The following is a 15,428-nucleotide window of genomic DNA, read 5'->3' on the forward strand; positions in this document are numbered from 1 at the left end:
CTTTATTCAAGAAGAAATTATTCTTAACAGATTCATGTTGTCCTTTGAGTAAGTGAGAATGTCCAAATATTTCACATCTGAGGTTAGGAATGACACTAATAGAGTAGGAAAATGACAAAGGAAAGATATCTTGGGTATCATAGTTTTCACAAAGCTTAATAAAGTGACTTATGTAAATTATGCAGAGAGGTTGAAATAAAAAATAAAAATTCCAGGGAAAAAGTAGAAGAGGTGTGTTCCAGTTCCACAATCTGACCAAAGAACCTCAAAATTTGGCTCAGGCTCTGGGCCCTGAAATCATCAGCACTTCTTCAACACCAGGATAATTGTTCCTTTTAGAGATAGCATCCCAGAGATTCTCGTCAGAATCCTCTTTATGTCTCTGTTCCTCAGGCTGTAGATGAAGGGGTTCAACATGGGGGTGACCACTGTGTGCATCACCGAGGCCACAGCACTTGTGTGGGAGCTCTGGGGAGCAACAGAGCTAAGGTACACTCCTAGGCTTGTACAAAAAAATAAGGAGACAACTGAGAGGTGAGATGCACAGGTGGAAAATGCTTTATACTTGCCCTGAGCTGATGATATTCCAAGTATGGTGGAAACAATCTTAGAGTAAGAGTAACGGATCCCAACTAAGGGACCACCAACCAGCAACATAGTTGCAAAATACAGCACCATGTTATTGAAAAAGTTGTCAGAACATGCATGTTGGGTCATGTGATTGAGTTAACAGAAAAAGTGGGGGATTTCAATCTTTGTGCAGAAGTACAGCCGCAACACCATTGAGGTTTGTAACACGGAATCCAAGATGCTCAGGATCCAGGACACCAAAACCAGCAGTCCACAGAGCCGGGGGTTCATGATGACAATGTAATGCAGGGGATGACAGATGGCCACAAAGCGGTCATAAGCCATCACTGTCAGGAGAAAGACATCTAATCCTGCAAACAGTATAAAAAAATACATCTGGCTGAGGCAGCCTTTGTAAGTGATCACTTTGCTCTGAGTCTGGATGTTCCATAGCATCTTGGGGATGGTGGTGGAGGTGAAAGAGATGTCTACAAAGGACAGGTTGGCCAGGAAGAAGTACATGGGGGTGTGGAGGTGGGAGTCAGAGCTGACGGCCAGGATGAGAAGCAGGTTTCCAAACACAGTGATCAGGTACATGGAGAGGAAAAGCCCAAATATGAGGGGCTGCAGTTCTGGTTTTTCTGAAAATCCCAGAAGCTGGAACTCTGAAATTCTGGTATTGTTTCCTGGGTCCATGTGTGGAGGTGACTACCAGCACAGGGGAAAATAACATGACTAATTTTCACACAAATGCACACTTCCCAACTTCTGGAAATGCTGCAATTTATATTTTCCAGTCAAGAAACAAATTTCAATATTTTTGAATGATCTGGGCCCCTTGAGGGTTTTCCCACATCTACTGTTTAGGAATTTCCATCCCAATATCAGATTTCCCCAAAAGTCAGGTACTGTACAGTTTGATGAGACATTATTCGTACATTTCAGGAATATATAAAATGTCAACCACATTTCAGGAATTCCTAGTCATAAAATAGAGAATGCCAAATACCAAAACTCCCTACAATTCACTGATGGTTATAAGATAGAAGGTTATATAAAGATTAAATAATCATGTGATGGGGACAGATGTTATGAAGAACAAAAGCAGGTTAAAGGAGAGAGTGGGTGGGGGTGTTAGGTTGGGTGTTCAGTCAAGATTGCATAAGAAGGTGGCATATGAAAAGAGACCTCGAGGAATAGAGCGTGGAAGACATGAGGTCTAACTGACAGAGGGAATGGCCAGCAAAGGCACTGAGGACCTGCTTCCGTCAGAAACTCAAGGTTCAGAAGGAAGCCAGCATGTTGAAGGGAATGGACAAGAGGGAGAGTGAGGAGACATGGTGGCATTGAAATTCCTAGAACCATGTGGCATCATAGCTGCTTAAAGTTCAAGACACAGGGACTTCCTCATCCACACTATGTACTTCTTCCACTCTATGATCTTGTTACAATAGTGTCCTGTCAACTGAACATCCCTCATTAGTACCATCTGTTGATCGATTTTTTAAAAAAAATTTATTATGTTATGTTAGTCACCATACAGTACATCATTAGTTTTTGATGTAGTGTTTCATGATTCATTGTCTGTGTATAACACCCAGTGCTCCATGCAATACGTTCCCTCCTTAATACACATCACTGGCCTATCCCGATCCCACACCCCCGCCCCTCTGAAGCCCTCAGTTTGTTTCCCAGAGTCCATAGTCTCTCATGGTTCATTCCCCGTTCTGTTTACCCCCTCTTCATTCTTCCTGATTTATTTTGGCCCACGTATCATAAGGGTCAACTTGTAATAGAGGTGCCAAGTATCCCTGCTATGAGGACTGCTCGCACTTATCAAGGTGCCCACTTGTATGTGCACAGACACACATACACACATACACACTGTCACATACACACAACACAGCATCCACATCCTCCTGGTGTGTGTTACTTCTACATCTTTCTCACTTCCCCTCTTCTTACTTCAACACACTGTTTAAGAAATGAATGCATACAAAAAAACAAAAATAAATACAAAAGAATCACATTAGAAAGAAAAAAAAAGAAATGAATGAATACACATCATATTACCTTTCCCATAAGGAATGTAGAAATAGTGCCCAGAAATTCCTATTTGTAGCATCCCTGGGACAAATCATCTTGGGGCTCCATTTTGGAATGGCCACTTGCTGACCTGTCTGTAAAAAACCACAAATAATTGAGTTCAATAAATAGAGAGAGAAGGGGGGTAGAAATGAGATGGACTTAAGAGTAAAAGGAGCTAAGAAGCTCAGTCATTCTGAGAGACTGTGAGGAAGGAAAGCTGCTTTTGTGCTGGTGGCATCCCATCATGGTTTTATCCCATTTATACCCAGCAAAAATAATAAAAGAGCAAAAACAAATTTGTTCTCGGGGCACCTGGGTGTCTCAGTCAGTTAGGTTTCTGCCTTCGGCACGGGGTATGATCCCAGGGTCCTGGGATCAAGCCCCAAGTCGGGCTCTCTGCTCAGTGGGGAGCCTGCTTCTCCTCACTCTCCTGCCTTTCTGCCTACTTTGCTCACTCTGTGTCAAATAGATAGATAAATAAATAAATAAATAAATAAATAAATAAATAAATAAATAAATTTGTCCACAACACAAAGTAGTAACATCTTTGTGATATGAAACACCTTACAGATTGAATATCACAAGAAAATAATGACTAAAGAGAATAAGCCAACACACTAAATATTTGGGCATTTTTATTATCAAGTAGCAGATAACTTACACTTGTTTTTCTTGTGCTTTTTCCATATTTACATGAACAATTGGGTTTTTTTGGTCCAACAGATCATGTTTATGTGACATCTTTTTTTGTTTTATTTCTTAATCTTAGGCTTTGGGTTTCAGTCACTTTCTTCAGAAGTTCAGGAGCACAACTAATCATCATTCTGTTCCACACAAAGGCCTCCCCAGACTCTGTAAAGTCTTAGACATACCGTGACAATCAATCCTCTTACTCTGAATACTCTTCACGTGACTTGTCCGAAGACAGTATTTTGGACTCACGTTTATCTCACTGCGCTCTTGTCTGTCACTCTGATGTAAGGACCAAAGGAGCAGGGACTTCCCCTGCACTATTCATCTTTCCTTGTGGGTATGAATATATATGCACTTGTATGGAAACAAATTTAAGAAAATGAAACATTATGAAATACAAAGAATGACAGAGGAGCTAAAATGAGGTTAAAAGGAGCAGACTCAGTACCACCATATTGAACACCTTGAAGGGAGTTTAGAGAACGAAACAGGAAACAGGATCTACAGGAGCAGGAATTCCACAAAATCAACACGGACAAATGATAAAATGTCCCAAGACCTTGAAATAAAAAGGTATTTAGAAATTTCTGGACATAGCTGATGCTCTTTTAGTATGTGTTGAATGAATCAGGAGTTAGGTCTCATTATATATGGACATTTAATATGTGACAAAGCTGCATTTCAATTCAGTTGGAAAACACTGGATTGTTGATGGAAGTTGGCACAAAGCGCTTGCTACATGGAAGGAAGCGCAGTGGCTCCTGGTCTCACACATCTCACAAAAATCAGAAGGAATAAACCCTCAGCGTAAGAGGAATCATTTCACTTTATCTGCACATCTAGAAAACACTATAAAACCCACAGTTGAGCAAACCATCATAATTAAGGAGAGAAAGTCAGAACTAAGATAGACATATTTAACTGAATAAAATATAAACTATTTTAGCTCCAAAAATATTTAACTAAATAGAGAAACTGATTTACAACCATTATTAGAAATGCTGATAAATACAGATAAATAGGCATATAATATGTGCACATACAACAATAACACACAAATGAATCAAATATAAGAATCTCTGCTTGAGCTCAGCAATAGTTTAAAAAATCAACAAGAAACCTCTTTCACACCCATCATTCCAAGAAAACACTCAAAGGGCTGTCACAGTGATCGGGTTGTAATTTTTAAACAGGTGGCAATGGGGTATGTTCTATTTTGCTGTCAGAACTGTAAAGTGTTACAGCACCTTGGGCAGGCTCTGAAGACAGTTACAAATATTAAAAATACAAATGCCCTTTGGGGTGCCTGGCTGACTCACTCAGTATAGTACGGGGCTTTCAAGCTTGAGGTTACAAGTTCAAGACCCATCTTGGGTGTAGAGATTACTTAAAAAGTTAAATATTTTAAAAAATACAAATATGCTTTTACTCAGGATTTCTCAGTCTGTGCACTACGGACATTCTGGGCCAAATCCTTCTCTGGGTGGGCTGTGTCTAGTGCGTTGTAGGGTGTTTACGGTGTCCCTGCCCTCCACACATCCCTCCCCAATGTGACAGCCCAAAATGTCTTGGAACATTGCTCAATGTTCCCCGGGGGACAAAATCAACTTTGGTTGAGAAACATAGTTTTATCTATTTAAAACTATTTTGTAGCATTGATATAATCATAATTTTGTGGGGGAAAATATGAAAGACCACCAAAAATGTAAGTGGCACAGCCACACCTTGAAATGTCATGGAGACTTTGAAATAATGAATCAGCATTACACTGGCTGACTAGACAGTCCTGTAGCAAGTACTTCTGAGTCAGAAGGACTAAGGGAGAAAAGCTAGAAAAAAGATTGTGCCAGAACATAACGAGTACTCAGGATACACATAGGTGTCTTTGTATGCATTCAAATTGAAAGTTTGTGAATGTGTATGTGTGCTTAGCACAAAATAGTTTTAAGAGAAGTGAAGTCTTTTTGAAAAGAGAAGAACAGCGAAAATGCACTTAGGTGAAGCAGAGTGGCTCAAAATAGCTGTCTGAAATGAAATTGAAGGGAGACCCAAAACCAGCTTCTGAACAAAAAGATTTAAAAGAGATGGGTGGGGTTGGGGTAACTGGGTGATGGGCATTAAGGAGGACACGTGACGTGATGAGCACTGGGTGTTGTACGCAACTGATGAGTCACTGAACTCTACGTCTGAAACTAATGATGCACTATTTGTTTACTGATTGAATTTACATGAAATAAGATAAGTATAAAAAATAGAAGAGTAATAATTTAGTGAATTCAACATGGGGCCAAATCTAAATTAGATTGCAAACGACTCAGGAATAAAAGAATATGAAAAAGTCTTTTCATGTGGAGAGAAAACAGTATCTAAAGTTTTAGTTTCGTCTCACATAAAGAGATATGGGACAAGTGTGCTTATGGAAGGTAAAGGTGATTCTTGGTCAAACATAAAGAAGAATCCCTTCCAAGTGATGGCATTTTATTTTACAAATAGATCCAATAATAAAGGCCACAAGGAACAATAAGGACTACAGAGACATGAACACTAGTTGGAAATATGTAAAATTGGTGATTTGTGAGCACTAAGTAAGAAGAGGACATTCATTTTCATTTTTGGGAAAGCTGGTATTGACAAGTGAAGAATATTAATGTGACAGATCATTTTTTTCAGAAAAAAAATCCTAGAAAAACCAATGGAGTGAACATAAGATTAACTGAGACTTTACCACACAAAGGTTATACACTCTCACACATTCAACACAAATACGTGTACACATACATAAAAAATCACAAAGGCAAGTAGTTAAATTGGTGAAATGAAGAACAGTTCTTTGCTTCAAATAATGTAATAAAAAACAGGAATAAAACTACTCTGACCCCACTATGCAAATACCAAGGACTCCCACAGATAATTATCTTTTTTATAATAATATTTTTATTATATTATGTTAGTCACCATACAGTACATCCCTAGTTTTTGATGTAAAGTTCCATGATTCATTACTTGCGTATAACACCCAGTGCACCATGCAATATGTGCCCTCCTTAATACCCATCACAGGCCTATCCCATCCCACCCCCAAAGCATTCAGTTTGTTTCCCAGAGTCCATAGTCTCTCATGGTTCATTCCCCCTTCTGTTTACCAACCCTTTCTTCTTCCCTTTCTTCTCCTACCAATCTTCCTAGTTCTTATGTTCCATAAATGAGTGAAACCATATGATAATTGTCTTTCTCTGCTTGACTTATTTCACTTAGCAAGATCCCACAGGTAATTTTCAACCAAGAAAATGAGTGGCTAGCAACCCAGACCATATTCAGGCTCACAGGTAATGAGGTAATTGTAAAGGAAGCTCATTAGCAGACCATTTTTCACATAATACATGTAAAACATTACATTTGAATACTCGAGAGAGAGGAGGTACTGTGATATGTAGGTTTCATGTACTGCTCTTGCGAGGTCATGTACCTGCGAGAATTCTTGCCTCTGGATTTTTCTGCTCAGTATAGACACGTAGACTAATATGTCCCATCTTAAAAGAGAAAAAAACTTATACTCACTTCACTGTATATCCCTCTACAGCTCATACTTGACTTTTCTACTCTGGTTAACTGCAAAGATCTCTGGTCTCATGTACTACTTTTATGCATCCTATCCGCTGTCTGATTGGGTTTCTGTTATTATCACTTAGTAGTTAAGTTTGAACCTTGCGTTTCTGAGTTCAATATTCACTTCTATTTTTAGCATCAGAAATACATAAATGAATCCATCAATGCATTTTTTAATCAAGCCATCAAACAGCCACAGCAAACTCTCAGCTCTGGATTGGGCTGGATGGGTCCTCAGATGACTTCAGGTAAATGTTCTTGACTTTCATTCTCTTGACCTTCTCCTGCAGTCCCTACTGAGCAGTAAAACTTATCCAGATGGGGTCTCAGAGAGGAAGGTCTCTACATGAAAATCAGAATACCTGTCTGGTTTGATGGAGGACGAAGCTCTGTCCCCAGACAAGAGAGCAGGAATGAGTCAGACTTCAGTGCCCCATCCAGACTTAGGACTGCCCAAGAAACGACCAGGTGCTGTCCAGCCCGAGGTTGCCTGTGCTGTGGGACTGCAACAGGAGAAGTATTTACAGCTGCTCTGGTCTGCTCATTAGGATCATTTCCCTCCTGTTCCTCCAACCTTTAAGCACGTGATTTCCCTGTGGGATGCTAGTGTGGACAGAAAGGAAAATTTTCCTGTTGAATTTCTGTTCACAGGATACCAGGTTATAGACAAGGTGAAGTCAGTTTTTCTTTCTCTTTTTCTATGACTTCTGCCATACAGAGATCTAAACTCCCAGAACCTTATCTCATTCTTGAGTGAACATTTTCTCCTGTTTAAGGCTGAGGAATCAATCCTGACTAGGTCCCTTCGGTCCTTCAAAGAATTGACCTGGGCTGGAGAAACACCCTTGGTATCTCCAGCAAATTACTTTCCCCTTTCTCAACAAAGATGATAAGTTTGTTCTTTTTTTAATTTTTTTTATTATATAGTGTTAGTCACCGTACAGTACATCCCTGGTTTTTGATGTAATGTTCTTTTAATATAAAACCCTGGCCTTACATTCCTTGGCTTCATGACTATTTTGCCAAAACAATTGGGAATTTCATACTTCTATCAAAAATTCAGAGCTAGGAATTAAAATGTCACTATAAAATTTTTGTTAATTGTAAGAGATATATATAGATATTTTATGTATCATAATCCAAGTTTAGCACTTTATAGCAATTTTCTGATGTAATTTTTTAAAAGTCCATTCTGTGAGGAAGTACTAGTGTGAACTCCATTCCCTATGGAGACAGGAGGCTTGAAGAATTTAGTGAAATCTTCAAAATTATCATTGCAGAAAGAGATGGGTGCTGATTGTAGTCTCTCCAAATGCTCCCAGTTTTCAGCCTCTGTGCCAGTGGTCCCAAGCAGAGGTGATTCTTTGCCCCTGGGCGTACAGGCAATGTCTGAGGGACGCTGCTAAACGCCTCCACTGAGCAGGACAGCTCCCAACACAGATAATGACCCTGCTTCAAAGGTCAGATTGAGAATGTGAGAAAATGTACTCTAGACCAGCACTTCTCTAACTTCAAAGTGCATGTGAATCACCTAGGATTCTAGCTCAAATTTAGATTCTGCTTTAGAAGATGCTGGTGGGCCCAGGAGTTCAGCATTTCTAACAAGCTCCTGAGTGACGTTGATGCTGCAGGTCGTGGTCTGTGGACCATTCTCTGAGTAACAAGACTGTGGCCCTGTGATAGAGTAAGGTGCAGGTGGTTCTTCTCTCACACACACACGCACACACACACACACACACACACACACACACACACACAATAGTGTTTGCATAAAGTTTTGAGAGACAAGTGTATCCAGTCATTCTCTGGGCTGTGATAAATTATGCGTCTGTTTCTTTTATATAAGGACACTTGAGTGGCACCAAATGCAATACTTTTGGAAAAGACTTTCTAGTAGGCAGAATAAGAGCTTCCTGAAGTCGTCCACATTCTAATACCTACAAACTTTGACTATGTTATTTTGTATAGGAAGAGGGAGTTTAAGGTAGCAAATGGAATAAGGCTGTTAATGAGCTGTCTTTTAACTAAGATTGGCCAAGATTATGTAGAGGGAACTAATATTATCACCATGTTCCTCTAAATGTGGGAGAGGAAGGCAGAGTGGTTGGATCAGAGAGAGATGTGAAGATGCCACATCGCTGACTGTGAAGGTGGATAAGGGGCAATGAGCCAAAAACTCCTTGTTATGAGAAACTGCAATAGGAAAGGATAGTCTCTCCTGGAACATCCAGAAGGAACCAGACACTGCAGACATCTTGATTTTACCCCACTGAGACTTACGTCAGGCTTCTGACTTCCAAAACAGTAAGAGCATAAATTTGTTTCTTTGAAGCATCTACTATGGTAATTTCTTACAGCAGAAATAGTAATATAATATAGACATTTATCCAATATGATTGTTTTGGAGGAAAGAGAATTCTCTTGAGTAAGGGCATTTTGTTATGAAATCCAACTCTAATTATTAGGAAAAAATAAATAAAGTTAGTGTGAAGCCTTTGTTCCATTGCTTAAATGAATTTAAGCAATGGAACAAAGTGAATTTCCCATTTCTAAATTATAGATATGACTTTATGCATGTATGTATTTAAATTTATTTACTTACTTACTTAAGCTATGATGTTTTAAGAAATCTCAAAGCCCAGTGTGCAGCTTGAACTCATGACCCATTTCAAGAGTTACCGCTCAGGGTGCATGGCTGGCTCAGTAGGGGGAAGGCATGACTCTTTTTTTTTTCAATTAACCAATATGTAATTAATTTTTGATGTAGTGTTCAACAATTCATAAGTTGCGTATAACACCCAGTGCTCATCACAACATGTGCCCTTCTTAAACCCATCACCAGTTTCCCCATCTCCCCACCCTCTTCCCTTCTCTAACCCTCAGTTTGTTTTCTGGAGTCCAGAATCTCTCATATTTTGTCTCTCTCTCTAATGTATTCCCCTTCAGTTTTCCTTCCTTCTTCCCATGGTCCTCCAAATTATTCCTTATATTCCATGTATGTGTGAAACCATATGAGTATTATTTTTCTCTGTTTGACTTATTTCACTTAGCATAATGCCCTCCAGTTCCAACAATGGTAATGAAAATGGCAGGTATTCATAATTTCTGGTGGCTGAGTAATATTCCATTGTGTATATGAACCATATCATTTTATCCATTCATTTGTTGAAGGGCATCTTGGCTCTTTCCACAGTTTGGCTATGGTGGACATTGTTGCTATGAACATTGGGGTGCAGTTGTCACTTCAGATCACTGCATTTATAACTTTGGGGTAAATACTTCATAGTGCAATTGCTACGTCATAGTGTAGCTCTGTTTTGAACTCCTTGAGGAACCTCCATACTGTTTTCCAGAGTGGCTCTACCAGCTTGCATTCCCACCAACAATGTTGGAGGTTCCCCTTTCTCCTTACCTTGCCAACATTTGTTGTTTCCTGTCTTGTTAATTTTTGCCATTCTAACTGGTGTAAGGTGGTATCTCTTTGTGGTTTTGATTTCTATTACCCTGATGACAAGTGATGTTGTGCATTTTTCTATGTGTCTGTTGGCTATTTGGATGTCTTCTTTGAAGGAATGTCTGTTCATGTCTTCTGCCCATTTCTGGACTGGATTCTTTGGCTCTGTGTTGAGTTTGAGAAGTTTCTATGGATCTTGAATACTAGCCCTTTATCTGATATATCATTTGCAAGTATCTTCTCCCATTCCATAGGTTGCCTTTTAGTTTTGTTGACTGTTTCCTTTGTTGTGCAGAAGCTTTTTATCTTGATGAAGTCCCAGTAGTTCATATTTGCTTTTGTTTCCCTTCCCTTTAGAAACATATCTAACAAGAAATTAATGCAGGCAAGGTCACAGAGTTTGCTGCCTGTGTTCTCTTCTAGGATACTGATGGATTCCTGTCTCACATTTAGGACTTTCCTCCATAAAAATTAGTTTATCTTTGTTTCTGGTGTACAGAATGGTCCAGTTTCAGTCTTCTGCTGTCAAATATTCCCAGCAGCATTTATTGAAGAGACTGTCTGTTTTCCATTGGATATTATTTCCTGCTTTGTTGAGGATTAGTTGACCATAGAGTTGATTGTCCATTTCTGGGTTCTCTAGTCTGTTCCATTGGTCTATGTGCCTACTCTTGTGCCAGCACCATACTGTCTCGATGATTACAGCTTTGTAATAGAGCTTGAGTCTGGCATTAAGATACCACTAGCTTTGGTTTTCTTTTTCAACATTCCTGTGGCTGTTTAGGGTCTTTTCTGGTTCCATACAAATTTTAAGATTATTTGTTCCAGCTTTGTGAAAAATATTGATGGTATTTTGATAAGGAATGCAACGAATGTGTAGATTGCTCTGGGCAGCACAGATATTTTGCAATGTTCATTCTTCCAATCCATGAGCATGGAATGCTTTTCCATCTGTTTTTGTCTTCCTCCATTTTTTCATAAGTGTTCTATAGTTTTGAGAGTACAGATCATTTACCTCTTTGTTGAGATTTATTTTTAGTTATCTTATTGGTTTTGGTGCAATTGTAAATGGGATGAATTCCTTAATTTCCCTTTCTTCTGTCTCATAGTTTGAGTATAGAAATCCAACTGATTTCTGTGCACTGATTTTGTATCTTGCCACATTGCTGAATTGCTGTATGAGTTCTAGCAATTTGGGCATAGAGATTTGAGATTTTTCTAATTTTTTGAGAGAGGCTTGTATTGCAACATACTTCCTCTTGGGACCACTTTTGCTGTTTCCCAAAGGGTTTTGAACAGCTGTGTTTTCATTTCCATTACTTTCTATGAATTTTGCTAATTCCTTAATGTCCTGGTTGACCCATTCATTCTTTAGTAGGATGATCTTTAACTGCCAACGGTTTGAGTTCCTTGCAAATTTCCCCTTGTGATTGAATTCCAGTTTCAAAACATTGAAGTCTGAAAATATGCATGGAATAATCCCCAAATTTTGGTATCTGATATGACCTGATTTGTGACCTAGTATGTGATCTATCCTGGAGAAAGTTCTATGTGATCTCAAAAAGAATGTGTATTCGCAGCTTTAGAATGGAATACTCTAAATGTATCATTGAAGTCCGTCTTTTCCAGTGTTTCATTCAAAGCACTTTTTGTCTTGTTCTTCTGCTTAGATGATCTGTTGTGAATGGTGTGTTGAAGTCCCCAACTCTTATTGTATTATCAATGTATTTCTTTACTTTGTTATTAATTGGTATATGCAATTGGCTGCTTCCAAATTAGAAGCATAAATACTTATAACTGTTAGATCATCTTGTTGGGTAGACCCTTTAAGTATGATATAGTGTCCCTCTTCATCTCTTACTACCATCTTTTGTTTAAAATCATATTTGTCTGATATGAGGATTGCTACCCCAGCTTTCTTTTGAGTTCCATTAGCATGATAAATGGTTCTCCACCACCTCACTTTCCAGTTGGAACATTTAGCCTATTTACATTCAGAGTAACTATAATATATGAATTTAGTGCCATTGTATTACCTGTAAAGTCCCTGTTTCTGTAGATTTTCTCTGTTTCTTTCTGGTTTATGTTAATCTTGGGCTCTCTTTGCTTACAGAGTCCCCCTTAATATTTCTTGCAGGGCTGCCTTGGTGGTCACATATTCTTTCAGTTTCTGATTGTCCCAGAAGCTCTTTATCTCTCCTGCCATTCTGAATGACAGCCTTGCTGGATAAAGTGTTCTTGGCTGCATGTTTTTCTCATTTGGTACCCTGACTATGTCATGCCAGTCCTTTCTGAAGTGCCAAGTCTCTGTGTATAGTTCTGATGTCTAATATTCCTACCCCTGTAGGTTAGGAACCTCTTGTATCAAGCTGCTGACAGGATTTTCTCTTTATCTCTGAAATTTGCAAGCTTCACTATGATATGTTGGGGTGTTGATCTATTTTTATTGATTTTGAGAGGGGTCCTCTCTACCTCTTGGACATCCAGACCAGGATAGTTCTCAGCTCTGATTTGCTCAAATATAACTTCTGGCCCTCTCTCTCTTTTTTCTCCCTCAGGCACTCCAGAAATTCTGATATTATTTCATTTTGTGACAATGTAGTTTTCTCAAAGCCTCCCCTCATGGTCCATTAGTTGTTTTTTTTTTTCTGTCTTTTCCTCAGCTTCCTTCCTTTCCACCAACTTGTCTTCTATGTCACTTACTCTCTCTTCTGCCTCATGATGGATAATCTTTTAATGTACTGTTAAATCCTAATGACTAGGATCTCACTGAGATTTTTGGCATCTATATTTATCAGGGATATTGGTCTGTAATTCTCCTTTTTGGTGGGGTCTTTGCCTGGCTTTGGGATGAAGGTAATGCTGGCCTCAGAACAAGTTTGCAGAAAATAGTATGGATGATCCTCAAAAAGTTAAAAATAGAGCTACCCTATGACCCAGCACTTGCACTACTGGGTATTTACCCCAGAGATACAAATGTAGTGAAAAGAAGGGCCACATGAACCCCAATGTTCATAGCAGCAATGTCCACAATAGCCAAACTGTGGAAGGAGCCAAGATGCACTTCAACTGATGAATGGATAAAGAATACGTGGTCCATATATACAATGGAATATTACTCAGCCATCAGAAAGGATGATTACCCAACATTTGCATCAACATGGATGGGACTGGAGGAGATTATGTTAAGTGAAATAAGTCAAGCAGAGAAAGACAATTATCATATGGTTTCACTCATATGCGGAACATAAAGAATAGCATAGAGGACATTAGGAGAAGGAAGGGAAAAATGAAGAGGGAGAGATCGAAGGGAGAGACTAACCATGAGAGATTATGGACTCTGGGAAGCAGGCTGAGGGTTTCAGATAGGAGGAGGTTGGGGGGATGGGTTAGCCCAGTGATGGGTATTAAGGAGGGCACGTGTTGCATGGAATACTGGGTGTTATATGCAAACAATGAATCATAGAGCACTACATCATAAACTAATGAAGTACTGTATGGTGACTAACATAACATAAAATAATAATAATAATAATAATAATAATAATAATAATAATAATAATAAATCAGAGGGTGTCACTGGTATGAAGAGAACAAGAGTGGGTATCAAGAAGAGAGGGGATATGAGTGTCATTTTGTAATTGGAGTTCAGACAAGACCAGTACAAAAGATGACATTTGAACAGATACCCTAGGGAAGAGAGGGTAGGAGCCACGAGCATGTCTGGGGTGGTGTGTGCTGGCAGAGGGAATGGCATATGCAGAGGCCCTATGGATTATACTACTTTGAGCTATTGAGTCCAAAAGAGGAACCAAGTGTTCTAAGGGGAATAAGCAGGAGAGGGATGAAAGATATCAGGCAATTTCAAAGATGTAGGTAACTTCGTTGCTGGTTAAACTTCAAGAAAAAGGAGTCACTCACCCGCATTATATACTTCTTGTATTTTTTAAATCTACTTGCAAAGGTGTCCTGTAAATTGAAATAGAGCCCCTCCTCAGTACCATCTGATGATTGAGTTCTTACGTTTGTATTATAAGAGTCATCTTGGATATATTACACTGTGAACGCAAGATTTTGGACTCTTCTCACTCCACAAGGCACACACACATGCACACACACACACACACAGACTTACACTCCAATTCATTGCTCCCTAGGCTGTGTTCTTACCATGACTCCTCATCCCCAGCCTCAGGGATGAACCTGGAGCGGCAGTAACTCAGGCTGTTCACATCACTGATCACTCCCCTAAACAATGTAAAATGCTACCTGACATTCCAATTTGCAAGCTTCCCATGGACAGACATATTTACCTATACAAAATTTAAAATTTTTATGAACAATATATCCAACCAATAGTCAATAAACAATAGTCTGTCAACTTCATTTGGAACCCTGGTAACTGCAGAACAGACATAGAGTTTATAAATATATTATAATTGGGAATTTAATAATGAACAAGGTGATCAAGTACGTAAATATTTGCTCAAATTTAGTAATGGTTTAAGAAAACAACAAGAAATCTATTGCACACTCATCAGCTTGTGAGACAATGTAAAGATCTCTTGTGCTGGTTTAGTTAGAATTCTTAAACATGTAGCAATAGAATTTTCTCTAATTCTGTTGGCAGAAATGTGAACTGTTACAATGGGGAAAACAACTAAAGACAGCTATAAATATGAAAATACACATATTCTTCAGCTCAGAAATTCTCAATCTCTATTGAGAATCACTATTGTCATCGAACTTTACATCAGAAACTGGGGATGTATTGTATGGTGACTAACATAATATAATAAAAAACATTAAAAAATAAAAATAAAAAATAAAATATCAAAAAATAAAAAAAATAAAAGAATAATTGTGTGCTATCAAGATGGGTCACTAATTCCAGATTTAATGTCCAAAGACTTGGAATAAAAAAATGTGACAGAATGACCTTTACAACTGGAGAGCAAGCACTCTGTAAGTGATAATTTTGTTCTTACATAAAGATATATGGATTAAAATATGCTTA

At 38.7% G+C, this 15,428-nt stretch overlaps 1 protein-coding gene across 1 annotated transcript; it reads right to left on the reverse strand.

The window, feature by feature from the left end:
• Positions 1-300: 300 nt before the first annotated feature.
• On the reverse strand, positions 301-1,167 carry LOC148108965 (olfactory receptor-like protein OLF4). Its single transcript, XM_087867724.1, has 2 exons — positions 813-1,167; positions 301-527 (listed from the first exon to the last, which is right to left on the reverse strand). Exons 1-2 carry the CDS (start codon positions 1,165-1,167, stop codon positions 301-303), a joined length of 582 nt encoding a protein of 193 aa, XP_087723850.1.
• Between the last annotated feature and the right edge of the window lie 14,261 nt (positions 1,168-15,428).

The sequence above is a fragment of the Ursus americanus genome, chromosome 14 (assembly GCF_024610735.1).
Source record: "Ursus americanus isolate L20-20 chromosome 14, mUrsAme1.1.p, whole genome shotgun sequence".
Classification (NCBI taxonomy): Eukaryota; Metazoa; Chordata; class Mammalia; order Carnivora; family Ursidae; genus Ursus; species Ursus americanus.